This window comes from Corvus kubaryi, unplaced genomic scaffold, assembly GCF_017639235.1.
Source record: "Corvus kubaryi isolate FWS band 111438036 unplaced genomic scaffold, C.kubaryi_AGA036_p1.0 split1-37355, whole genome shotgun sequence".
NCBI lineage: Eukaryota > Metazoa > Chordata > Aves > Passeriformes > Corvidae > Corvus > Corvus kubaryi.
This window is the reverse complement of record NW_024582078.1, coordinates 1,208,134-1,234,031: the sequence shown is the minus strand read 5'-3', so window position 1 is coordinate 1,234,031 and position 25,898 is coordinate 1,208,134. Positions and strand designations below refer to the sequence as shown.

The 25,898-nt window shown below is 48.2% G+C and overlaps 1 protein-coding gene across 4 annotated transcripts; it reads left to right on the top strand.

Annotated features, from left to right (window-relative positions):
• Positions 1-801: 801 nt before the first annotated feature.
• BRPF3 (bromodomain and PHD finger containing 3) lies at positions 802-25,449 on the top strand. Of its 4 annotated transcripts, XM_042013383.1 has the most exons (14): positions 802-929; positions 1,053-1,108; positions 6,163-7,565; positions 8,491-8,647; positions 10,065-10,196; positions 12,143-12,271; positions 12,625-12,937; positions 14,009-14,272; positions 14,428-14,931; positions 16,510-16,603; positions 17,673-17,770; positions 19,154-19,251; positions 20,736-20,890; positions 23,258-25,449. In XM_042013383.1, the coding sequence occupies exons 3-14, from the start codon at positions 6,181-6,183 to the stop codon at positions 23,439-23,441; spliced, it is 3,513 nt and encodes a 1,170-aa protein (XP_041869317.1). In that variant the 5' UTR covers positions 802-929; positions 1,053-1,108; positions 6,163-6,180; the 3' UTR covers positions 23,442-25,449. The 4 variants fall into 4 exon arrangements, with proteins under 4 accessions (XP_041869317.1, XP_041869316.1, XP_041869318.1 ...); XM_042013382.1 differs by lacking the exon at positions 1,053-1,108; XM_042013384.1 differs by lacking the exon at positions 802-929 and having other exon boundaries at positions 1,001-1,108; positions 14,431-14,931.
• Positions 25,450-25,898: the final 449 nt, after the last annotated feature.

The window sequence follows — 25,898 nt, the reverse complement described above, 5'->3', positions numbered from 1 at the left end:
TGAAGTATTGGTCTAGAAAATAAATACAGGCTCTTGCTATTTACACCGTTTGTTTGATGTTGCTTGTTTAGGCTAACAGTGGCAGGCAAAGGTTCTCTGGGAGTGTAGCTGGGTTGGACTCTGGCACCTGGCGATGCTCCAGGGTGTTTCCTGGGACCCCATGCTTCCTACAAAAAATAGTGGGTTGCCAAGAGGAAGACACCCCAAATGAGCCTGGAACAAAAATCCCACATTTGCCGCGGTCTGAGGGCGCCCGTCTGTGAGGTACCGGCCTGGGATGGGCCCGCACGGCCGTACCCGAGCTCCCAAACCCCAATCCCGCGGATGATGTGGGGGGCAGGGAGGCACAGGGGTAGTAGCCCCGTCCGGCCGAGGCTCCCCGGTGCTCGCTGCCTCGTCAGCCGCGGAGGGGGCACACGGGCGGTAGCGGCCCCCGCCTAAGCCATGAGGCCAGCGCGGAGGGACCCCCCCCGCCCTCCCGTCACCACCAGCCCCCGGGGGCCTCCCGCTCGGCGCGGCCCGGGTGTGGGAAGGCACCGGGGAGGGGCGGGCGGTGCCTGCCCGCGGGGGGAGCGGAGCGCGGAGCCCCCTCCCCCGCCTGGCCGCTGGCTGCCGCCTCTCCCCGCCGCTCGACCGGCCCGCGCCGCCGCCACCGCCGCCGCCTCCATCTTGAGCGGGTGTCCCCTGCTCCCCCCCCCGCCTCCACAGCACCGGGGGGGGCGGGGGCGCAGGAGCCCCGGGGGGGAGGGGGGGGGGGGGGGGGTGAGGGTGGTGGGGGGCGAAGCGGCACCGGGGCCGGAGCGGCAGCGGCGGGAACAGCGGCGGGAGCAGCGGCGGCAACGGCAATGAGGAGGCGGCGCTGAGGAGGCGGCGGTAGCCGGAGCGGACGGAGCCGACATCTTGCGCCCTCCCCTCCCGCCGCCGGCTGGGTGAGCCCGTCCGCCCCAGGGGGGAGGGGAGGGGGAGGCGGAGAGAATTAAAAAAAAAAAAAAAAAAAAAAAGGAAAAGAAAAAAGGAAAAGAAAAACAAAAACAAAAATTCCCCCCCAAAAGGAGGCGGCGGTGGCAACGGTGGAGAAGCCGCGGCGGCGGCGCGCTGAGCCGGCCAGGTAAAGCTCTGCGCGGGAGGCCGCGACACCCTTCAGGGGTCTCTCCTCCCTCACACACCCCCGCGCCGGGGTCGCGGGAAGGTGACCGGGCGGGCGGGAAGGAGCTGGGGGAGGCCGGTGCGCCGCAGCCTGCGGGCCTTTCCCGTGTCCCCGCTCTGTCTCCGCGCGGCGAGAGCGGCCCGCGGTCCCTCGCCGAGGAGGGGACAGCGGCGGCGAGCGCCCGGGGACGGGGAACAGGCAGCGCCGTGTCAGCCGGACCCCCCCATTGCCGCCATCTTGGCCCCCCCCTCTTCGCGGCGCGGCGGGGGCGCCGCCCACCTTCTCCCACGCGATTGGCCCAGGCGGGGCCGAGCGCACCCGCCTTTAGCCCCTCAGAGCCGTGCGTTGCTATTGGTGGTGGAGCTGTGATGGACGGCGGCGCCAGCCAATGGCCTTGCAGCCCTGCTGCGCTCGCGCTGCTCGCCCCCGCCCGTTCCCCCTCTCTGGGGACTGTTGCGGGTCCGCGGGGAGAGGCGCCCGTGCCTCGGCCCGGACCGGCCTTCGGTCCCGCCGTGGTTAATCGCCTTTTCCTCCCCCCCCTCCGCCCCGGGGACGGCTTCATTTTTGTCCGAGTCCTTGTTGTGCTTTGGCCCAGATCGCTGGCTGCTATTGGAGTTCCCTGCAGGGAGCCCTCGGTGCGCAGGGTAGCTCCTGAGAGGAGCTCCCGCCGGCGCCTGACAGCTGAGGGCATGTCACAGTTCCTTCAGTTGCTGCTGAGGCCGGACACAGCTCGTGGCATATCACAGTTCCCTCGGAGCGCTGCTGCTGAGGTCAGACACTGCTCATGGCACATCCCATCTGTTGCTGAGCCCAGAGTTTACCTGGAACTTCATCCACAGCCTGTCTCACACCCTCCCCATTCCAGAGGGAGGGCCTCTCTCGAGGCCTGCTGCATTTCCCATCATCTTGACTTGGTTACAGAAGTATCAGGGCATTGATAACGATGAAGATCTCTGCATGTGTCAGGGCAAGCAGCTCTTTGTGACATCCGTTGAGCACTGACATTTCATTGTAGGCATCAGTGCAGGTGTGAGGCGCATAAACCCTTGGCAGGTGTGTGAAGGGAGCCCATATGGGCCCATGGCAAGCACAGGTGTGGCAGGAACATGAAGGGACGTTGTCGAGGGCAGCAGGAGTTTCGCTGGCATTTTGGTTGGCAAAAGGTGGAGAGGGGGCTGCAGCTGTCCCAGGTTGTTTCTTTCCTCTGGCATCCATTGCTTTTACTTTACAGATGTGTTTCTTAAATAGTTCCATGGGTGTCTGTTCCCTGTTGCACAACAGTGGGTTTTAAATCCCAGTTGCTGTATGGAACTGAGTGGCTGCTTGTGCAGGAGAGCAGTGCTGAGGAACATCTCCAGACCTTGTGTTTGGCTTGATGTCCCAAAGAGGGACAGTCTCTGTAGCCACTCAGTGGCTGTAGCCACTGCCAGAAGTCATGGTGCACCAGAATCCAACAAGAACCATGCCATTCCCATCTGCTGCTGGACACCGAAGTCCAGGTGGCCTTTTTGCTGCAAGTCACTGAAGTTCTTCATTGTTGAGGGACCTAGTTTTTCACTGGGATCACCAAGCTATCCTAAAAGAAAGGGCCAGGAAACTCCCCCAACAGCACTGCCTTGAGCACCAGCCTTGCGTCCTCTGCACATGAGAAACCTGGTGCTGTAAAGTGAATCCTTGGTTGTTCAGCATGGGAAGGCTGGAAGGAAGGACTGCAGCATGAAGGAGAGCTGGGAAGGAGACTGAGGTCTTCTGCAGTGTGAGAAAAGGACTTGGAGATGGCCAAGGCAGCATTGCATGGGTTGAAATCATGGCCTTTCCTTTGGAGGACCCACTTGTGTTCAATAATCCAGGCTATGCGTATAATGGGGCCTGTACTGTGATGTTGTTCCATACATGTTGATCTCTTTGGTTTCTCCAGGAAAGCTTTTGTCTTCTTTGCAGTAAATTTAAGTGTCCTGATGATGGGCTTGGTTTTTTAGTCACCTATTTCAGCCCTTCCAGGCAGCTGTTGCCCACAGGTGTGAAAGCTGCTGCTCAGAATCAAACCACTCCTGAAGGAACTCCTGAGGTAGAGTTAAATTCATTCTCAGCGGCTTTATGGGTTGCAGCCACCATGTTTGCTCAGTTGTGCTCTCTAGGAACTTCACTCCCTGCTCCCATTGTAACCCCAGCAGAAATGGGCGATGGGAGCTTTTTGGGATGCCTTGAGCATATTGTGGCAATGGCCAAAGGATGTCTGTTTGAACTTTCTGCTTTCCTATCAGCAACCTTTGTCCATGGCAGGACAGAATCATCATGGGCTGAAACAGCATTTAACCCCACTGATGTAGAGTATCTTTAGCATTTCAGTGTGCACAGGTGCTGTTTGCAGAGGGATTCTTTTTTATGTGTAGCTGGGAGGTGTTTTCAAGTGTGCCAAGGGAATCAAAACATTCCTGGGTTGCTGCTTAGAAGTTCCTGTTGTTGTAGACAAGGTCACAGTGCTCAGCTCAGTGTGTCTGAGTTGATTTTTTTTTGCTGCTTTCAAGGTATTTTGGAGGCGTGTCTCCTAATATCCAGGTGTATGTCTCATTCCAGGCACTCAGCTCTTGCTGGCAACAATTTCCATGCCATTTTAGATGCTTCTTCATAGTGCTAAGTAATCGTGTGTGTTACAAATGGGTTGTTTTATGGCAGCTGGTTGCTGTGGTGCAAAGCCCACTTTGGGGTAATTTTTCTAGAAATACACTGATTGTTTCACTAGAGGAACCCTGCACACTTGTTTTTTCTCATTAACAGATAAAACAGGTACTTGTTTCACTGAAATTTGCTTGTCCCCCAGCATTCCAAGCAATTGGCTATTGCCTCATTTTTCCTGAATACAATATTAATGAAGTGTGTGGTCAGCTCATAATAATTACTTTATCCTCCATATATCTTTTTACCTCCAATATCTTCTTTGCTTGTACCAGCCTGAATTGTTGCAGACCTATTTGTAGGCAGGATTTTCTGTTTGTTGCTTTTTTTCTTTTTTTTTTAATTTCATGATCAAGTTGCCTTTATACCCTCCTTTTAAAATTCTTTTTTCCTGCTGATTGAAGCCATTGGAGCTCAGCTAGGATGAGTGCAGTTGGGTGTCTGCAGTGTGTGGATCAAGTGACTGATTAAAGTTTTAAGGCAAAGGTACCACCAAAATTTGTGGTACCTATATTTGCAGGTAGAAATGATGATCTTTTATTTTACATCTGAAGTAAAACTGCATTTACAGTCTCCATCATTATGGGTGTGCATACTGAAACTGGCATCTGCAGCTTATTTCTGTCGATGCAGGGAAGAGCTTGGAAACCTTTCCCAGAGCCTGTTTGTTTCGTAAGACACAGGTGGTGTCGTGGCTTAATCTCATGGTTCACAGAACTAGTAATGAAAAAAAGTATTGCTCCTGGAATTTGTTCCTTCTTTCTGGAATAAGCTTGGACTTCTTGTAGGTCCTGGTCCTGTGAGATGCTGCTTGCTGTGGCACACAGTTGAGAGTTTCTGGAACTGTGTCCTTCATAAAACACAAATACTGCATTGGCTGAGTGCAGATTGTGGGTTTGTAGTGTTTCTTCTTGTCTGTGGGTCCCAAAGAAAGGAACTGAATATGTTGATTGCTTTAAATAAGGGTGAGGTGCTGGTTCAGGCCTCTGCATAGCAACAGATAAGCTCTGGGCTGGCTTATCTGCTCACAGAGAATTTACATTTGCTTTTCTTTGTCTCCTTTCCGACTTCTTTCAGCCTCTGCTCGTTTATTCCCATAAGTCATGTTCCCATCCTTGACTCTGCCCTTCTCTCTTGCATTACTCACTTGGCTTCCTCTCTGCTTTCTGTCTTTGCCAGCTCCTTCCTTCACCCTCTGATCACCGAGCTGCTGCCACCATGTCTGAATCCTCCCCCAGACCACCTCCCCAGGCTTCTCCTCTGCTCCCCTCTGACAGGCACCTCCTTAATGTCAGCAGCTGACTCTCAGCTAATTATCTGGGTTGCTGATTAGCAGTTTGCGAGGGCAGAGCTGGCTGGGGCTTTTTGTTAAGGCTCTGAGCAAATGCCATTGCATGGTTCCTGGTGCTGGAAGCTGTCTTGCTGTTCTCCTGCTTGTAGCCCTGCAGAGTCTCCATAGGCAGCTGGCTCAGGTGGATGAATGGGAACTGTGGCCTAACGCCAGAGCCTGTTAGGCCATTGGGATCCATGCTGCTTGTTGCCATGTTTATTCTTCTTTGCTTCCTCGTGGAAGAGCAGAAGAGATGCATGTCTGGTCTCTGCTACATTGCTCAGCTCATTCTCTGGTTCTGCTTGTGACCCTTGAGAGAAGGAAAAGCAAAGCTGGAGGATGATTTTTCATTATGGGACTTTTTTGCATCTGCAGTGCCAGAATGGAAGGATTGGTGGAGGCAGCACTGAGCTGTGAAACTTGGAGAAGCTCCCTCCCGGACTGAGGGAGAACCACTAGTTTTCTCATCTGGAGCTGACCAAAAAAAAAAAAATTGGAAACTGCTTTTATAAGACCTGAACAGTGCATTCCTTTTCACCTGGAAAACATCCAGGACATTCAGGGATATAAAAGAAAAGTCACAGGCAAAAGAGCAGAGAAGAACTCATTGGTTTGTGTGAGCTTAATATGTGAATGGTGCCAGCAGATGTGAACAGTGTGTGAATTTCAGGGGCTCTGAATGGTTTGCTGATCTGGGTACACAGCAGACTGCTTGTATATTGTGCTGTCAAATTGAGTTTTTGTCACTGGTGGTATGGTGGAATGTATATCTGAGGTGCAAAGAGAGGAAGTTGGAAGGTGCTGTGCATTGCTCTGATACACATTGCAAGAAATGGCTGATATATCAAATACCTGCCTGTATCTAAGGTGTGGAGATTCAGTGAGCCTGAAGTTTCTGGAGTCTCTGGTAGAAATTTGCTCTGTTGCAGCATTGAGTGAGTTTTTCAGTCTGTGCTGCTTCTTGCTTGTGTCCTTGTCTTACACTGTCCTCTGTTGTGTTATGTCACAGCGTCTCTGGACCACAGGGATGAGGAAGCCCCGGAGGAGGAGCCGGCAGCACTTGGAGGGGAGGCGTTCTCCCTCACCCTACAGCCTCAAGTGCTCCCCCACCCGAGAGACGCTGACCTACGCCCAGGCCCAGCGCATCGTGGAGGTGGACATTGACGGGCGGCTCCATCGCATCAGCATCTACGACCCCCTAAAGCTCATCACTGAGGACGAGCTGACAGCCCAGGACATCAATGAGTGCAACAGCAACAAGGAGAACAGTGAGCAGCCCCTCTTCACTTCCAAATCTAAGAAAACACCTTCCAAAGGCAAGAAGAAGGAGTCCTGCTCCAAACATGCACCAGGGATGTCTTTGCACTTGCCCCAACCCAAGTTCCGTGTGGTGGACTCCTTCAGCCAGCCAGATGCCCCTCCCCTCCCTGCTGCCTACTACCAGTACATTGAAAAGCCTCCCGAGGACCTCGACGTAGAAGTGGAGTATGACATGGATGAGGAGGATCTCGCATGGCTGGAGATGGTCAATGAGAAGAGAAAGGCTGATGGTTACGGGACAGTTTCTGCTGACACTTTTGAGCTGCTGGTGGATCGGTTGGAAAAGGAGTCGTACCTTGAGAGCCGGAACAACGGGGCTCAGCAGTTCCTCATCGATGAGGATGCCTTCTGCTGTGTCTGCATGGACGATGAGTGTCACAACAGCAATGTCATCCTGTTCTGTGACATTTGTAATCTGGCCGTGCACCAGGAGTGTTACGGTGTACCCTACATCCCTGAGGGGCAGTGGCTTTGCCGCTGCTGTTTACAGTCCCCTTCTCGCCCTGTGGATTGTGTTCTTTGCCCAAACAAAGGGGGAGCCTTCAAGCAGACCAGTGATGGCCGCTGGGCCCATGTGGTCTGTGCCATCTGGATCCCAGAGGTCTGCTTTGCAAACACTGTGTTCCTGGAGCCCATCGAAGGGATCAATAACATCCCTCCAGCTCGGTGGAAGCTCACATGCTGTATCTGCAAGCAGAAGGGCATGGGAGCTGCTATCCAATGCCACAAGGTGAACTGTTACACTGCCTTCCACGTCACCTGTGCACAGAGAGCTGGTCTCTTCATGAAGATTGAACCCATGAGGGAGACCAGCATCAACGGCACGACATTCACCGTGCGTAAGACTGCCTACTGTGAGAGTCACTCCCCGCCTGGCACGGTGAGAAGAGGGTCTCCAGCTGCTGGTGGTGATGGGCAGGAGGTCACTGTGAAGGAAGAGGAAGAGGAGGAAGCCAATTCTGGTTCTCCCAAAGGGTCTGTGAAGAAGAACCAAGTGAAATTGAAGCAAAAGATCAAAAAGGAGCCTGGTGATGTGACCAAAGGGCGTTCGTCCATGCCCGTGGTGACCGTTGCACAAATTCCCTCTTACAGGTGAGTGTTGCAGGTTTAAGGAAAGAGTTGAACAGCTGGAGCTGAACAGGGTCTGTTTTAAGGACTCAGTCCCTCTCATTGCTGACCTTGGAAACACTGAATCTTCAGTCAAGGCTTAGCAATAACTGTTCAGAGTGCTCTGTAGCATACTTCGTGGCTGGGTTTCTTCTAACTGAGTGTCACTGAGGTTTTCTGGCTTTGCTGAGCAGCCATCTCAAGCTGTTGTGTAATGCAGACTCTGTGGTGGTCCCTAATGGCAAACACCCATATGCCATGAAGTATTTTTAAAATAGGGTAGGGGCCATCCCACTATTAAAATTTTTGAGATCTCATTTCATAGTTTCTTAATTCCTCCTTTTATTACAGAGTGTGTCAAACCTGACAGTGTTGCAAGCAGCTTTAACTTTGGCTGTATTTTTGTATTTTTTTCCTCCCAGCTCTTCCTCATGCAGAACTAGGTAGTGCTGAATTTTTATTTGGTGCCTTAGGAAGTGTGTTGATGTGTCACTGGTATTTTAACAGATAGGCTGCTAAGGCACCATGTATAATCTAAGAATGGTAAGCAAAGGTCAAAATAAGTGATATATTATTCTTGGACTCTGTAAAGTTAATTTCCCAGGCTCCAGCTTAGTAACATCAAACTTAAACAGCCCCTGGAAAGTTCTTGCCACAGGAAGTAGTTCTGAAATTAAGGCTTGGAGCTGAATTGATGATTTCATACTTCATGCTGTGGCAAGTGCTTGGTGGGACCCTCCAGTATGAAAAAGGGGCACATCGGTCTGCATGTGAGGAGATCCCAGATCGTCCCAGTTCATGTGGTTGTGCACACCTCAGAGTGTGCATTGACATAGCACTGCAAAGCTTCTTCAGGAAACCCAAGGGTCTGCAAAACAGTTGGCTCCATGACACTCTCTGCTTCCTTCAGGCTGAACAAGATCTGCAGTGGGCTCTCCCTGCAGAGGAAGAACCAGTTCATGCAGAGGCTGCACAACTACTGGCTGCTGAAGCGGCAGGCGAGGAACGGGGTGCCCCTGATCCGGCGGCTGCACTCGCATCTGCAGTCCCAGAGGAACGCCGAGCAGGTACCGGCTGCTCCCCAGCTGAGCCCACGTGGGAGGACACAGAGCTTGGCTTCCAGGAGGAGATGAGCTTAACACATGGCAGGGGAGGGGAGTGAGGGTGAAAAGATCAGGTTTAGGTCTCTTTTGGTCTCCTCTTGGCATGCTCATGCCTGAAGAACTGAGTTAGTGTATTAGTGGGATATCCATGATGCCACTAAAGTTGGTGTTGGGGAGACAGCAGGTAGGAGGGAGTTTTCCCCCTGAGTCAGGAGACCCAGGGTTGTGCAAGGGTGTGATGGGCCCTTGGTGGCCTGATTTCTTAGATGAATGATAAAAATACTTCCCTTGTGAGTGAGTAAAGAAAATGGGTTTTAACTCCAGAGTTATGGCCAAATTCCAGTTCGAGTCATTCTTCCTGGAGCTTCAATTTCTGTTCATCCCAGCACATTTAGACATAATCATCAGCTCTGGACTCTTTTGCTTCCTCTTTTGAGCTGGCATCTGGAGTCACTTGATCTTGGTGCTATTAAGCAGCACAGCATTTGGCATGAGAAGTAGTTGGTGGAGTAATGAAGCAGTAGGACTCTACCCTCTTAACACAGCCTGTCAGTAGGGATTGTATACAATGTACATGTATATTTTTACTGTAGCTGGAGGAATTTATAGGCTTTTGGTTTCCAAGACTGCTTTGGGTGCTAAATAAAAAAATGATTCCCCACTCATCAGTGCAGAGCTTGGGAAAGTGCAGCGTTTCCTTGGTGTATTATGTTGGCAATTTACCATAAGTAAGTTCTTAAAAACAAATGTCCTATTAATATAAACCATGAAGATCTTGTGAAGCAATTGTCCTCTTGGCAATCATGTGAAAGTGCGTGCCCTTGAAGTATATTATCCAAACCATTAAAAAATCTACAGATTTAGGAGAGGAAGGTTGATTGTGTTGTGAAGCCACTGAACTGTGTCTTGGAAGGTGTGAGCTCATCTCCCAGTGTTGGCCATTCTTGGCAAACGTCTTTCCATGGCTCTATTTCTTACAGGTTACAAAGAGGATAAGAATAGCTCTTCCCTCCTCTACTTTTGGTTGCCTTCACTTTAGACTGTAAATGCTTTGGGATGCTGCTCCAATGCACAGAAAGATTTCCAGCCTCTGTGATAAACCTGGATGTAAAAGCAGGGAGGGTGTAAATGAGCAGGCACTGAAATGTGTTCCCAGGGTGAAGCTGCAATATAATTTGGGGTAATTTCACAGATAAGGTAAAATCTAGAAAATCTGATGTTCTCTTTGTTAGACAGCTAAATGCTAGAGGAAGGAGGGGACATGGTCTGACAAGGGAATAAGAGGAAGACTCTGAGAGCAATTCCCAGAGGATTCCTAGAAAAAGAAGGAAGCACAGGAAGCCTGTTGTGTTTTTTAACTTGCCCCACTTTTATCTTGCAGAAGGAACAGGATGAGAAGACGAGTGCAGTGAAGGAAGAGCTGAAGTACTGGCAAAAGCTCCGGCACGACTTGGAGCGGGCTCGGCTGCTCATCGAGCTCATCCGGAAGAGGGAAAAGCTCAAACGGGAGCAGGTACGAAACTCTGGCTTTGGAGTTCCTGCACTCAGTTTCAGTCCCATGCAAGCTCTCTGTGCTGCAGGAGGCACAGGAGGAGCATTACAGTTTTTCTTGAGCCTTTTCCTCTTTTCATCGGTTCTCACTGTTGGGTGTGCAGAGCCACCTCTCCCTGTGCCAGTCACGGGTTTGCACTGTCCAGCCTCTGCCCTCAGAACCAGGGCTGGGCTCCAGAGTGCTGGGAAAATGTGTTTCCATCATTAATACTGGATTGGATTCCTGACCTACAGAAGCCCTTCTATTTCCGGGCATGGACCAAGTGTTTTGCAGAGTAGAAGTTAGGTCTCCTTTCATGATTATTTCAGGAGTTTGGTAACACCTGCTCCAGGGAGAGGTCTAAATCACAATTCAGTTCTTAATTTATAAAGCTAAAAATTCATGTAGTTTGTCCTCTAAGGACATTTTTAGAAGAAAAAGTTTTAAGATGGAGACCATTTAGTAAATTTTCCAATTTCTTCTTTGACCTATGTGCACATCTCCAAAGTTTCACTGGTTGCTTCCAATGCTTGCCAGCCTTGCCTGTCTTTGCTGTCCTTACCTCGTTGGTTGCTGCACCCACAGCTGTGCTCTCCGACTGGAGTATCCTCCAGGGCAGCTCCAGCAAAGGCTCACTGGGCACACAGGGAGTCCATACACATCCTCAGGCCTTGCCTGGATGCTTCCAGCCTCTCTTCAGGGAGAGGGAAAGCAGCATCCTCTGTGATCACAGCTCCGCTGAGAGCAATTTTTTCATGACCAGAAACTACCCACAGCTTTTTTTGAGTCCTCTTGATGGTTCATTGACTGCATTGTCCTTGATTTACATCAGTAGCTCAGCCCTCATTGCTGCGTGAACATATTTTAGGTAGGAGGATGGAAAAAAAATCATTCTTGGGCTTTGTTTGCTTTTGATATCTTGCTATAACCTTATCACAGCTGGCTAAATCCATAAAAGCTTATGGAAACTATGGTGTGCTTTATAAAAGGATAAAATACCACAGAAAACTGTATCTAGTTGGGCTCTATCCCAGCACAGCTTTCAGGTGAGTGGAGAAGGATTCTCCAGAATCATGCATCTCTGTTTGGCTTTTTTCCTGTTCTGGGGAAAAAGTGTGGTCTTTTTATCTGTCTGTATTCGTTCTCTCACTGATGCTGTCTTGTTGCTGAGCACATCAAATACAGTTTGCTTTGTGTAAACAGACTTGCTTACCTTTATTATTGAAGTGTTGATTTAATGACATAACAAGTGATTATAGGATCAAAGAAATGAAGATGTTAAAGGATGAATAAATACTTTTATCCTGTTCCAGTCTTCTTTGAATAGATTTTCAGTGTAAGAGATTTTCTGTGCTACAACTTGTTTGCTTAAAAACAAACACTATTGGAGACTTCCTAAAGGATAGAAGAAACTGTATTAGGAATTTGCAGACATCTAACCACTGTTGTTTGGTTTCTGCCTTGAAGTCTGAGAGCTTATGTCTTAAACTTTGTTTTTGCTCTCTAGTTTAATTATGGATGTTGTTGTTCATGTAAATGCCTGCATACTTTTAATTTTTATATAATGTTGGTAATTGGCATGATAACAATATCTTGAGGCAGGGAGTTCTCCAGGATAATTTACCAGGCGTGAAAAGCCTGTTTTCATTTTTAATTGTAGTATCCTTTAATTTCCTGGGGTTTCCTCTTGTTTTGACTTTGTGAGATTGAATAAACAGGAGTTCCCCATGTGAAAGGATTGGACTATGCAGTTAGACTGGGCAATGTACATCCTGCGCCTGGAGAGTGCAAGGTGTTTGCTGGAAGTTCTACAGCAATGCTGGCCTGAGGTTTCCACCACTGAGTAAAGCTGGGGGGATCATTCAGAAGAATCTGGAGGAAGACACCACTCCCAGATCCTGTCCTCATGGTTGTGTTCCCATTCCCAGGTCAAGGTACAGCAGGCTGCCATGGAGCTGCAGCTGACCCCTTTCAATGTCCTGCTACGCACAACCCTGGACCTGCTGCAGGAGAAGGATGCTGCCCAGATCTTCACAGAGCCTGTTAACCTGAACGAGGCAAGTCTCTTTCCTAGTGGTGTTTAATGGGTTGTAGATGAGATATTGCTGGGCAGAAGCACAAACCACCTTGTCCCAGGCTGCTGGTGGACTTAAGAATATCTCAAAAAGGACTCGTGATGTGTGTATCCTTCCAGGCCAAAAAAAGGGTATTTTTTTCTGGAAGTTTTAGCACATCTTGGACGAGTAATGTTTTGCAGAGCCAGGGTGTGTCTGCCTTGCCTGGGTGACACAGAAATGAACATCTGTTGCTGCCCCTTGCCAGTGGAAAGGGCATTAAGAGTTCTTGTGCTGGGTGCGCTCTGGTTGGCTAGTAAATGGTTTTTGTAATTGTACAGGTTTTATATGTTTAGGTTCCAGATTACCTGGAATTCATTTCCAACCCAATGGATTTTTCCACCATGAGGCGGAAGCTGGAGTCCCACCTGTACCGAACCTTGGATGAGTTTGAGGAAGACTTTAACCTTATAGTTGCCAACTGCATGAGGTATAATGCTAAAGACACGATTTTCCACCGAGCAGCTGTCCGGCTCCGGGACCTCGGGGGAGCGATTTTGCGTCACGCGCGGCGCCAGGCCGAAAGCATCGGCTTTGACACTGGCGTGGGGATTCACCTGCCTGAGTCGCCCAAACCCCACGACTTTTACCGCTTTTCTTGGGAGGATGGTGAGTAATGATTAATGGTTTTTTCTCTCAGGCAGATCATAGCTTTAGTTCTGAGCACGTCACTCAGCCTGCATGGAAATCCTAGCCATTCTGCATAAGAGAATTTTCCTATCCATCTGTTTACCTAGGCACATTTCTAACTCCCTTAGAACCTCAAAGAGTGGGATTTCAGGTGAGCTGGGCACTCAGAGCTAGGTGCAGCTTAGCTCCAGCTCTCCTAGTGCATGTCTGTGTTGGCACAGCCTTGTAAACTGCCCGTGCTCTTTGATTTGTGGCAGGAATGTCGTACGAACTTGCTATTTTAAAGAGCAGTGCGAAAGTGGGTCTGGGATTTTTTGCTCTGGGGAAAGCTCATACATTTCATTGTAAACTGGCAAGATGTACAGCAGCTGGGTTAGGAGGAGCACTGAGGGCTGAAAGGGGGTGACGAGGGGTCACCTAAGCCATCCTTTTAGCTGAGACTTCCCATTCCCAACATGACCCCATCCATTCCCACAGCCTTCTTGAGATGCAGCTCCAAAGCATTGGTTGAATAACTTGGCTAAACCTAGTACAGCCATCAAACACACAGGGCTTGCAGTGTGCTATCTGGTTCCTGAATGTTGAAGCCCTCTTGGGTGCAGATGGACAGTCATTATGAAATTTGTGTTGGTGTTCAGCTGTCTGTCTTGCTCCTGCAGATGCCAGCCCTCCAGCAGAGCCAGAAGAATGGCAAACATGTTATGTTTCAGCCACTTCTGTTTGTGGTCTGATTTTGTCATTTAATCTGACAATGAGATAGGTTTCCGACAAGAGCCTTGGCCACAAGCTGTTCTGTGTGCAGTACAGACATGTCCTTTTACTGTTGCTCCTGGGGCAGTAACAGGAACTGAAGGACAGTGCAAGTTAAATCAGCTGCTTTCTATCCAAAGGAAGGAACTCCAAGCTCCAAGATTATTGACTGCTAAATCCCCAGGCTAAAGCGATTGATTCATGGATAGCATCAAAGGGAATGAGGCCTGGCACTGGCCCCAGCTGCTTCTCCAAGAAGCCTTACTCCTTTCCTTCACTGTTCCATCTCTTCTGCTGCAGTGGATAACATCCTGGTCCCGGAGAACCGGGCTCACCTGTCCCTGGAGGCGCAGCTGAAGGAGCTGCTGGAGAAGCTGGACACGGTGAGCACCATGCGGTCCAGCGGTGCCCGGACGCGGCGCATCCGGCTCCTGCGGCGCGAGATCAACTCCATCCGCCACAAACTGGCCCAGCAGCAGAGCAAGGCCCTGCCCAACGGGGACACTGTGCCACGGGAGGGGCTGGAGACAACGTCCAGGGAAGGGGATGAGGAAGGGGAGAAAGGTGAGCAGCAGGATTTTGATTCCAGGTCTCTAGTGCTCGTCAGCAGTCAAAACCTGCAGTTTCTCCTGTGACCTTAGTGAAGGCTGGGAATGCCTGTTGGTAGTTTTGGGAATAACTCCTTTTAAAATGTTCAAGCAGATTCTTTATTCCTTTAGCAGATGGTGCCAAGCTCCCGTACCCTCCAACCCTGGAGCCCACAGGACCCGCACCCACCCTCTCAGAGCTGGACTCTCTGCAGGATCCTCCAACACTCAAACCCATCAGTGAAAGCAAGTCCCTGAACCAGCTGCAGAAGAGGATGGTGTCGGACAGGGAGCTCTTTGACAAGAAGGCTCTGCAGCAGGAGAGCCAGGCTTTCCAGCGCCTGCTGTCCAACAACGGCCTCAACGGCCTGGCCCTGCCCCCTGCGGACAGCCCTGCCAGCCCCGCCCTCAGCAGCGTGGGCCGGAGGACATCTGTCCTTTTTAAAAAAGCCAAGAACGGTGTGAAGCTGCAGCGGGGTCTGGAGTGCTCCCTGGAGAACGGGGAGGAGCACAGGCAGGGCGGGCAGCGCTCACCCTCCTGCCCTGACGGGGAGCGACAGGCGCGGAAACGCTCCCAGAGCAGGAGCTGCAGTGACAGCAACGGAGAGAAATCACCCAGGCAGGCAGGACAGAGAGGTGAGGAAAGGGCTGGCTGTGACAGTGCCATGGGGTTGGGTCCTAGGTTGTACTCGATGATCTCAGAGGTATTTTCTAATTGATTCTGTAATTTCTTGGGATTTCTTTTCCTTCTGGAAACTCTGGAGGGGGAAATCCTGGGGCTTTGTAAAAACTTCTGTGTCCAAACTACACGCCTGGAAGTGACTTCATGCTTAGGGGAGGACACAGTCCTCATAACCAGATGTGCCTGGTGAAAGCTGCATCTCTTCACGTGTTCATAAATAGGGCAGACAAGACATGTCCATAATGAGTTGCACTTCTCTGCTGACTGTACATGTTGGTTTTGGTATCTTAGCTCAACTCTAGTCACCTCCATTTTAGACATTTAAAGTTACCAACATGAAGCCCAGGGCAGTCACCAGTAATTTTCCTCTTTGCCAGGCTGCTGTAAGAGGGAGTTTCCCATTTTTTGTAGAGCAGGCCAGTGTGTCCAGCTGCTTAGGAAGCTGTTGAGTGGCCTGGCTGGAGACTCTGGGCTGAGGTGTTGGCATTCCTGCCCTTGTGGAAGGGTTTGTGGTATCTTGGTCACTCTTAGGAGAGTTTCCTGTTGCAGAAATGATGCATTTGGTTGGAAGTGTTCACAGTGTTGAGTAACTGAAACATTAATTTGAAATCACTTCTGGAATTTAAATAAAATTAGTGGGAATACCAAGCAGGTTTCTTTTCAAATTAGATCTGCAAATGAGAATAAGCAGCTGAGACAAAATTTGGAAAGACAAAAGAGGAAAGGAATGTCTGAGTGACAGCACTGTAATTTCTTTTTAGTTCTTTGTGAACAGTCATTATGGGACAGTTCCCATCTGGAAGGTTTGACTTAGCCTACACCTCAAATATTATCTTATAGTTATTTGGCTATCATAAGGTTGCAAGCATATTGAGAGTGAGAGGACAGCAATGGAATGTGGGGATTGGCTTGTCAGGACAGGTTAAAGGAAACACAAATGACTTCTCCAAAGAGTGGAGGGACTTGCCATCATCATGTCCTGGTAATGAAAGCAGAAAGTTGTCATCCACACTGGATAGAGGTCAAAATGAGAGGCTGAAATTAAAAAAAACAGGGAAAATGGAGGCAGAGTGCTGGAAAATCACTGCTAATAGGCAGTGACATTTCTCCTCTGCTGAAACAGCACAGCTGGCTTTTTTCGGAGTTGCACCATTGCCTTTGGGATTCAGCTCCAGTTCCTTCCACAATTTCAAACACAAGTGGTTTGTCCTGACTGGAGGGAGTGTCTGGTGTGATGAGTCTGTGTTACTGCTGAAGCAGGTCAGTGTGATGGGGATTTTCACAACAAGGTGTTTCCCAGAAATGTGCTCTTTGTGACAATCCCATATTTACAGCTAGAAAAAAAACAACAGAGGCTTTGCCGTGAATTTGCCCTTTGTGTGGCTGTTGGACTTGTGAGCCCATGGGAGTGTGGGTGTGCTGGGTCCATGGATTGGGGGAAGGCCACGGTCACCTGGCTTCTTGTGCTTTCTCAGGGCTTGGGGATGCTCTCAGGGGTCATTCCTTGTCATTCCTGTTTGTCTCCTCGGCAGGAGTGACCAATGGCTTTGCAAAACACGGAGAGAGTGGCTCTGACTCCGAGTGCAGCTCTGCCCTGGGCAGTGGGCTGGTGTTTGAAGCCTGCAGGTAAGTGCCCCAGGCAAAACTGGAACACCTGCTGGGTTTGGATTAATCTCTGGTTCTGTTCTTTGACTTCTTAGTTTCAAACCCAGCCCAGACTGTTACTTACTTGTGTGTTGACTATAAAAGATGAAAAGCTGCTGAGTTTTCATCCTGTCCTCTTCAGCTGCAGGTCCCAAAACCAGTGCTTGATTTTTCAAGCAAGTGGGTGTGTGTTACACTTCTCTTTCTCGGTGCATGCACATCGTCTCTGCTGAAGCATGCCTTACAGTTCTTGAGACATAAAACTGGAAAAAACTTGAATTCAGTTTTTCAGTTCAGCACTGCAAGTAAAGCTCAACTTTTACCACCTACTAAATAGCTGCTTTCTTCCTCTCAGAAGTTTAAGAGCAGAAATGGGCAGTTCAAACATGACTGAACAGACTTAAAGCAAGCACCTGACATCCTCTGATGTCTCGTGGATAACTTGTACAATTACTCTATTCAGGAACAGCTCTTTTTACTACTTTTTCTCAAGTCTTTCTTTTCCAGCACCAAAATCACTCACAATAGGTTGCTTATTACAAAACTGTGAAAGAAAAAAAAAAAATTACAATATGTGAAAAAATACGATTGCTCGAGGTGGAGGTGGTCCATTTTCTGAAATGTTTGTAGTAATGGGGTGAAAGGATGTTCAGGATATGGGCTGACAAAGTCCAGTGTCATACTGGAGTTGTACTGGAGGGCTGCTGTGTCATCTCTCAAGTCTATACACAACTGGTGTAGCTCATGCAAGCTCCAGGCATCATTGCATCAGCTCTCAGGTGTGAAGTCTTCACTGGGTTTCTCCTCATGTTTACAGCTTGGTTTCTGTGAGACCTTTTCATGGCTCCTGGGAAAGCTGGGATAATGCCCAGTGTGCTTTCACCAGAAGAGATCACATTTTGCACAAGTATTCAGTGTTCTTTTCATGTCAGTGATGCACCAGTGCAGTAACTTTCCGGCATTTTAAACAGATTTGGGGAATCCATTGTCTTTGTTGTCAAGGATAATCTGTTTTCTCCTAATGCCCTGCTTTTCCATATCTTCCTGACAGTGGTTTGATGCCTCCCAAGCGGAGTCGAGGGAAGCCGGCTCTTTCTCGGGTGCCCTTCTTGGAGGGTGTGAATGGAGACTCTGATTTCAGTGGCTCAGGTGAGAATTGCTGCCCAGCACCCCCTGCTCTGGGCCCACCTGAACAAGGGGGAGCACGTCTCAGAGCACACCAGGAACCATTTCTGCACGAACTACCCAGGTTGGACCTGCCTGGGCATTATTACCTGCTTTGTTACAGATTTAGGTTATTGCATGTAACGTTTTTCCTGCTTCCACTTTTCGGGCACAGGCCTGTGCCCTGTGTTCTCCTTGGAGGGCTGCTTTCTGTAGGGCTCGTATGTGTAGCGTGCCTGTCACTGTTTCCTCCTGTTTTGGTACTAGTACTCTTTAATGATGCTGTAACACAAACAGGAAATCATAATTATAAGAGGGGTCTCTCTGGAGATGACTTCATAGCTGTTCCCTCTTGAATTGCTTGCAGGATCTTTGTAATGAAATTGTCTTTGTCAGGCTGTGTTGTACATCTGTAGAATTGTCACATTCCTGTAATCAAGGCACTGCACCATCTGCTCACACGACCAGACTGTTGTGTTTCATGGGGTGTGTCAGTGATAGAGTTATTGCAGGTTTATGCTGAGATCAGAATTCAGCTTTGAGGCCCTGGTACTCCTGTGCCTTTCTGTGCAGCTCCATGTGCTGGCTCTTGTCGTGGCTCTCTGAGAACCTTATCCTGGACCTTGAGTGCTCAGCAGCCTGCTCTGAGATAAGCTCACAGAGTGAGGCTGGTGCCATGAGAACTGGAATCAGTGGGACAGTTCTGGAGTTTGGAATATGATTTCATTAATGAAAGAATACATCTGGAGTGGAGTAGTGGAGAAGCACATCAGATCTGTCCTGACAGGGTGCTCAGCTGGGTTGTACTCAGCATTTTCTGGATTCAGTTTTCAATGCCAATATTTGACCATTTTCCCTAGAGCAAGCACTACGTGCTGTAAAATTTTCATCAATGAAGATTACTCCTTTTCCAGGACCAGGAGCTGGCCCATTTCATATCTGTGACCAAATCCATCTCTTGTACGGCCATTTGATTTCACTGACTCAATTAACATTCCTGTATTGAAGAGTTCATGTGAAGCCACATGCATGCACAGACACATGATTTAGGAGACTGTGGCTTTATCTTAATGCTGAACTTGACTGTACTGATAGAGCATAAAGCAGGCTGGGCATCCCCTGTGGCCAGGCTGGAGCTTGGTACATGCTGAATTTTATCATAAACACCAAGTGCACATAGATACAAACAGTAAGTGATCTTCCACTTTGTCCTGTTGAGTGTGCTTTAGGTACTACAGTAGTTCATCTGTTTTAGTTGACTGCTACTGAGACAGTGAGGCCTGGGTTAGATGACAGTGTGGTTCCTTGTGTTTTCATAACCCTCTTGCTGGTAACAGCTCCTAAGCTCTGTCTCCTGCTGTCCCTTAGGCAGGCCTCTCCTGATGTCCTTTGAGAGCCAGGCTGAGCTGGAGCCCCTGGAGCTCGTGTGGGCCAAGTGCCGTGGTTATCCCTCCTACCCTGCCTTGGTAAGTGCCCTGTGGCTCTCCCACAACCTGACCTTGCAGCTCAGGTAGCCCAGAACACAGTGCTGTTGTGCAGTGTAACCAGAAAGAAAAAGAAAACTTCCCAAAATAATGTAATATGTGCTTTTTCCCCCCTTTCCCTTTTGCAGGATTTTTGTGAATTTTCCCTGTGCTCATTGTTTCAGAGCTTTGCAGAGGATTTATAAAACATTGCTCTCTCATTGTCAGGGCTAGGAGCTCTTTTCACTCCCCTCTCCTCTGAGGAAAGTCATCAGTACTGTGGGGATGAGAAGACCTAAATTTTATAAATGCAGGCACCAGGCTCCACTGCCTGCACGATTTCCTGTTCAGTGAGCACAGCTCCATCTGTAGGTGCCCAGCTGGCCCTGTCATGTCTACATCCTCTTGCAACAGCCATATGTTTGATTTAAATCTGAGCATATACACATGTGTCAGTCCCTTGAATGTTATTTCTTCCTGTTTATCTGTCTTTGGATATTTATCTATTAATGCCATCAAAAAGGGCAGATTCTGCTGGAAGTGTGACCCTCACCCCTGCTCTTACTCCAAGTGGGAACCCGGACTAGGGAACATCCATGGATCTGCTGGCCATCTTGGCCAGCCAAAGCAGTTTTAGTTCTCCACGTGGCTACAGCCTGAGTTAAACTGTGCCTTAGAATGGATTTAACCCCTGAGATTGCCTCCAAAAAAGGCTTTTTTTAAAGCAGCCTGTTGTGGTGGTAAAGTGTTTTAATAAATTCCTACAGATGGCCAATGTCAAAGCTAATCTACTTTTTCAAGCCCTTAGGAGGGGAAGAAGAACAGACTGAGTACTGCAGCCACCCTCTGCTGTTTTCTTTTCCTCCTGTGCTGACATAGCACAAATGTGGATATGGACATTTCTGCTTCATATGGGGAGAATTGATGCATCTGTTGTGACTTCAAAATTACTGTAGTCTCTGTTCCCCTGGCTTGATGCAGCCAGCACGGCTTGTCAACTCTCAAAATCTTTGGCCTGATTCTGATCTAATTCAGTGTAAATCTGAGCAATGCCACTGATGTCAACTGAGTTGCCCCAGAATGGAGCTGTTGTGAAATTGCATTTTGCCTGTGGAGTACAGCAGGAACATTACATTTATTGCATGAGTTTGGAGTGAGGGAGGGAAATCGTTTCCTGAACACACTGAGTTTGTACTGAGTTACACATTAGTGTAAATGCATTTACAGCCCCACAGAACCACACAGTTGCATCCCTTTTTCAAGATGGGGTGCCTGGCTTTTGGACTGGCTGGCTTCCCTTCCACAGGGGAAGCCTCAGGCTGACATTTTTTCAGAGGGAGACACTGAAAACAAGCAATTTTGCTTACCCACCCAAAGCAGACTTAATTTGCCTGGCTTGGATACACTGAAAGAAGAGGAAAAAAAAATGCATTCTGTTCATTGCTTGGAAGGGTTTTGTGCTAAATGTCCTCTCCCCATGTCCCCAGATTATCGACCCCAAGATGCCGCGCGAGGGTTTGCTCCACAATGGAGTCCCCATCCCTGTGCCACCCATGGATGTGCTGAAGCTGGGGGAGCAGAGGCAGACAGAGGCAGGAGAAAAGCTCTTCCTTGTCCTTTTCTTTGACAACAAAAGAACTTGGTGAGTGTGTGCAGACGGGGTCTGTGGTGAGTGTGTGCGAGAAGATTTAACATAATCTTTGGGATGTGGGAGCAAACAGGGATTATGATGGTGTTACATGTAAATTGGGGAATTTAAATACGCAGCAGTCGAGGAGTCTAAATAAAGAAGACAGCCTGCTTTTCCTGGCCCAAGAGCACAACATCTGACAGCTCCACTTCCACAGTGAACAGCCCAGCATCCTTCACCCAGAGCTCACATCACCACAAAAATACTGAGGCACATGAAGAGCCAGTTTGCAGCAAATTACAGAGAGCATTTGACTTCAGAACACCAGCAGCCTGTTCCAATGCTGCACAAAAGTTTTGCCAAAAATTTCCAGGCTAACACTTTCAGAATGCTGGGTTTATTTCATTATTTAGACTCTGCTGATTTTTCAGAGGTGCTGAGTACCAACAGTTTAAAAATCAAGATCTTTAAGATGGAAAAGGTACGTGTAAGCACATAGGTTCAAAGCAGGAAAAATATCTCAAGGCCTTTTGTTGCTGTGCTTCAGACAGGATGAATCTGCTGATTTTAGCATTAGTTACTGACCATGCTCATATGGTAACAGTCAACCAGCCAGATATAATAAGCCATAAACCAGTGAAGGGCCTTAAAATTACCAATAAGTCTTTGAAATCTGTGTGTGAAATGATGGGAAATTTGTGAAATTGGAGATTTATGCTGGAAGAGGTGACAGCTGCCTGCTGAGCCCACTGGATTATTGAACCAGCAAATACCACATGGGAACATGAACCAAGTGACCAGGGACACAGGAGGCAGGACCTGTGTGCAGCTGGGGTCACAGAAACACAGTTTATGTGGATGCTAGACTGTTGCGATGCTGTGGGAACAGAAGAGAGGTGGGCATGCCTTTTCTTCTGCCACCTCTATAAAATAACATTATCAGGAGTTTAAAAAGAGGCCTTGTGCTGTTTGAAGAGCCCTTCTTCAACAAACCCAGGGATGGGTTTGTGCTGGCATTCTAGGAAGAGCAGGGAAGCTCCAAGAGATCAGGGAAAGGCTGGAGGAAGGGGGTGAACATTGCCTGAGGGTGATGCCAGGGCTGGAGGGAAGATAGAGCAGAACCAAACACACAGCGGGGTAAAGCAGGGGGAGGAGGGTTCCCCTTTCATGTGGGGGCTGCTGCAGTGTTTTATGGGGTCTGAAGAGATGGGAACAAGGTGCAACAAAGAAGAAGTATTTGCCATGTGCTTGGGAAGTTGGGAAGGGGATCACATTTACATCACTTGATGAGGGTGTCTGTGTCCTCTGGGTAAAAAAGGTGTCAGGAGACAAAACTCCTGAGGCTTTTTATTAGCACGCTGACTGCATTGTTCCCCTGTTCCTGATTACAGGAACCACTTGATAAAGAGCATGTTCTGCAAAGAGAGACTAATGATTTGTAGCAGAAAATCAATGGCACTGCCATGCTTCCTGTTGCTGTAGTCATTGGTTTTCAAAAACTTAAATCCAAGGTTGTAATTGAAGCTATCTTCCCAATAGAAGTAAACATTTCCTTGGCTTTGCCCTGCTCTCGTTGAATACAAGCTCTGCTGCATGTTTACACTCTTAAGAGGCCACTCAGAGCCTTGTTTGCAGTTTGTGGCAAGCTGAGGTGCCTCAGGAAAGAACTAAAATCCCCTCTTGGAGTCAGATCCAATTTTGATTGACTTCAGTGATGCTGTGGAAGGGTGACAAAGACTGAAATTGTCATCTTTGTGCTGAAGATCAGCTGAGCTGCCCTGGATTGCCCATAGTGGCTGAGTGGGAGGTGCATTGAGCTGTGCCAGCAGTGGCTGAGGTGGAGCTCCAAGGGGCTGGATGTCCTTAGGAGAGGTGGGTGACACATTTCTCAGTGTCCAGTTAACCTGGACAAATGACCACGCAATAAAAGCTTGCTACAGACAAGGCATTTGCAATTTAAGTCATTCCTTGGGGTCATGCTGGGCTTGGGATGTGTCATCCTGGTTCTAGGTGCTAACTCAGATAGTTGTACCCACCTAAACTAATGCTCACAGCTTCTTGGAACAAGACAGAGCTTTCTTGGGGATAAAAACTCACTTTCCACCATGGACATCCCTGTATTTGCTGCTCTGTGGAACAGGAATTTCCAGCTTTCCCCTGAGCTCCAAGGAGCATTGAAAGCCTTGAGTAAGGACTCCAAGGAGCGAGAAGACTGTGCTCAGAAGGTATTTTGGCTGCAGCTGGTTCTTCTATGCCAAATGCAGAGATTTAAACATTTGTACCATTGTTGTGGGGCGTTAATGATAAATAAATACATTACATGAGGGTAACTGCTCCTGGGGAGGAGGTGACAGCTCTTTGCACTCTTCTCTGCTGCAGGCAGTGGCTGCCACGGGACAAAGTCTTTCCCCTGGGCGTGGATGACACCGTGGACAAGCTGAAGATGATGGAGGGGCGCAAAACCAGCATCCGCAAGTCGGTGCAGGTGGCCTACGACCGAGCCATGATCCACCTGAGCCGAGTGCAGGGGGACAACCCCTTCATCCCGGCCACCTACCTGTGAGGGGCTGCTGGGGCCAGGCCTCCCGTTCCTCCACACCTCGAGCTCACTGCACTGCCAGAGTGCAGCATCTCCAGCAGCTGTCAGCACTCCTTGGAGTACTCTGAAATGTGCCAAAAAAACCCCCTCGTCCAGCTTCTTTCTGAATGTGTCTTGCTGAAGAGCTGGCAGGAGATGAAATGTAGTCTACAGGGAGTAAGGTAGGTGGGAAAAGCTGACAGGTGACAGGAGCCAAGGTGAGTTGCTGCAGTGAGCAGAGCACACAGCACTTGGATGTTTGGACCTCATGCACCGTCCCCTGCCCCTGCCTCTCCTGTACTACCAGGGTTTTGAGTCGTCAGCCAGTCCCAGGTAATTCCTGGGAACCTGGCACCCCCAGGACTCTTTACAGATATCCCAACTGGACTTTCTTGTGCCAAATTTACCCTAACCATCATTGGCCTTTTCATTTTTCTTTAAATGACATTGTCCTATCACATAAAAACCCCACAGAATCGTAGCTGGGAGCTGTGATTGTGATTTCCCTGCCTGCGTTACATTGTGTTTTCATGTTTAGATTTCTCTCACTGAATTTAGAAAAGCTTCAGATTTTGGTAACCTTCCCCCCCTGCACAGTTACATGCACAGATGCACAGAGCTTTAAAGATGAAAGTCAAATTACCTGATGTGTGTCTATATGTATGTCTAGAAATTTATTTTGTTGTTTCATGTTTGAGTTCTGATTTCTGTGACTCTGCTTGTTGCAGTAACATTTCATATCATAACTTAGCACAGTATCTAAGGAAAGAAAACTTCCTTTTTTAAGAAGTAATTTTGGAGGTGTCTAATGAGCTGGAGCAGCTCTGCAGGCACTGAGGTTGATCAGGGTTGGAGGGAGATGCATCTTTTGTGTTGGTTTATGCACATTTGGTGTAAGGCTCCTCTTCCTTTTTCCCCCCCTTTTTCTGTCTCTCTGTTTTCCTCTGATGCATTTTGGACTGAAACCAGGCACTGACCAGAGCACACAACCCTTCTGCTGCTCACCTTCTCCCACACGTGCACATCCTTCCCTGGTGTGTGGGTCTCCAGTGTTGTCATCCAAGTAAACCCAGACAATCCCTGTTGGTTTGGGTTTGCATTGCAAAAAACGGGGACAAACTGATGTTTGGAAACTTGGTGACTAAATCTTTTCTATTAGCCAAGGACTTAATGATTTCTCTGATCTCTTCTGTTGCATATCCCTCTTTGCTTTCCCATTTTAAAGAGCCAAAGGTGCAAAGCAAGATTGTAGATTGAATATCATCATTTTGTTTTTTAACTCAGTATTTTTTTATTATTTTTAACTTTTTCATACTGAAGAGAATGTGGAGTCAAAATAATAATAATAACTAATGATAATGAATAGTAGGGAGTAATCACTGCCATTTCTACTTGCTCTACTTTTTTAAAATACCACTTCTTATACATTGGGGCATGGAACTGCATTTGAAGGAATTTTAAGATTCCTGTAACATATAGAGATGGGGCAGAGGAGTTTGTAAAAATATTAATAGTGATAATAATGCCCATGGAGTGTGGCTAGGGAAGGATGTTGTGTATATAGCTGTAAAATGTTCTAAATTATTTAGACCTATTGTCACCATTCTTGAAGTCCTCAGTTGTGTTGCTGGGTCTTTTATATGCACACAGTGTAATTTATTTAAAGGAACATACACTTTTCCAGGTGGTAGCTCAGCTGTGGACTAGTGACCTGTGTATATGTTTTAAGGTCTTGGGAGTTGGTCTTTTTTTTTTTTTTCCTCTGTTTTGTTTGGTTTTTAAATGATTTTAGAATTTGGATTGGCTGATACCCTGTTGTTGCTACAGAACCTAAATGTTACTGTGAGTCTGCTGTAAAGCACAGATTGCTCTATTTATTGTAGAAAGTGAGTTTATTTGCTTTCTAGAATTGTTTATATCAGATGGTATAAGAGAAGTAATAAGAAAATCTATGCTTGTAAAGAAAAAAAAAAGCTAATTTTACCTACTATAATCTGACTGTCTGAGACTATATTTTCTCTCTGAGAAATAAATGTTCTAATGTATGAAAAAAAAAAAACCAAAACAACAAAACAGCACCCTCAGACAGAGTTCTTCCTTGCTAATGTTGTCCTGAAATCCAGAACTTACCGTGGTGGCTTTTAATCATCCCAGTGGTCCCAGGTGCAGGTGGGAAGAGCAATGACAGGGACGTGACACAGGGAGGGGTTTCGTGTCCTGCCTCCACTGTGTCCCAGGGGTGAGGCTGTTCCCCGTGCCGTGGGTGACACAACTGGGTGCTGCATGGAGAGGTCCCACCTTGTGCTGGTTTTGTTTGTTGGGTTTTTTTGTTTGTTTAGAGTTTTTTTTAATTATTTCTTTTTTTAATTTGATGTTAAACTAAGGACCACGAGGTCTGTCTCTCAGAAAGACAGCAAAAGTCCAAATGCCTGAGAAAAACAA

Bases quoted from the DNA above. Each gene is read 5' to 3' on its own strand.
- BRPF3 (XM_042013382.1), top strand. From the start codon at position 6,181: ATGAGGAAGCCCCGGAGGAGGAGCCGGCAGCACTTGGAGGGGAGGCGT. The intron at 7,566-8,490 runs GTGAGTGTTGCA...TGCTTCCTTCAG, and splicing joins GCACAAATTCCCTCTTACAG to GCTGAACAAGATCTGCAGTG. The intron at 16,604-17,672 runs GTAAGTGCCCCA...TCTTCCTGACAG, and splicing joins CTGGTGTTTGAAGCCTGCAG to TGGTTTGATGCCTCCCAAGC.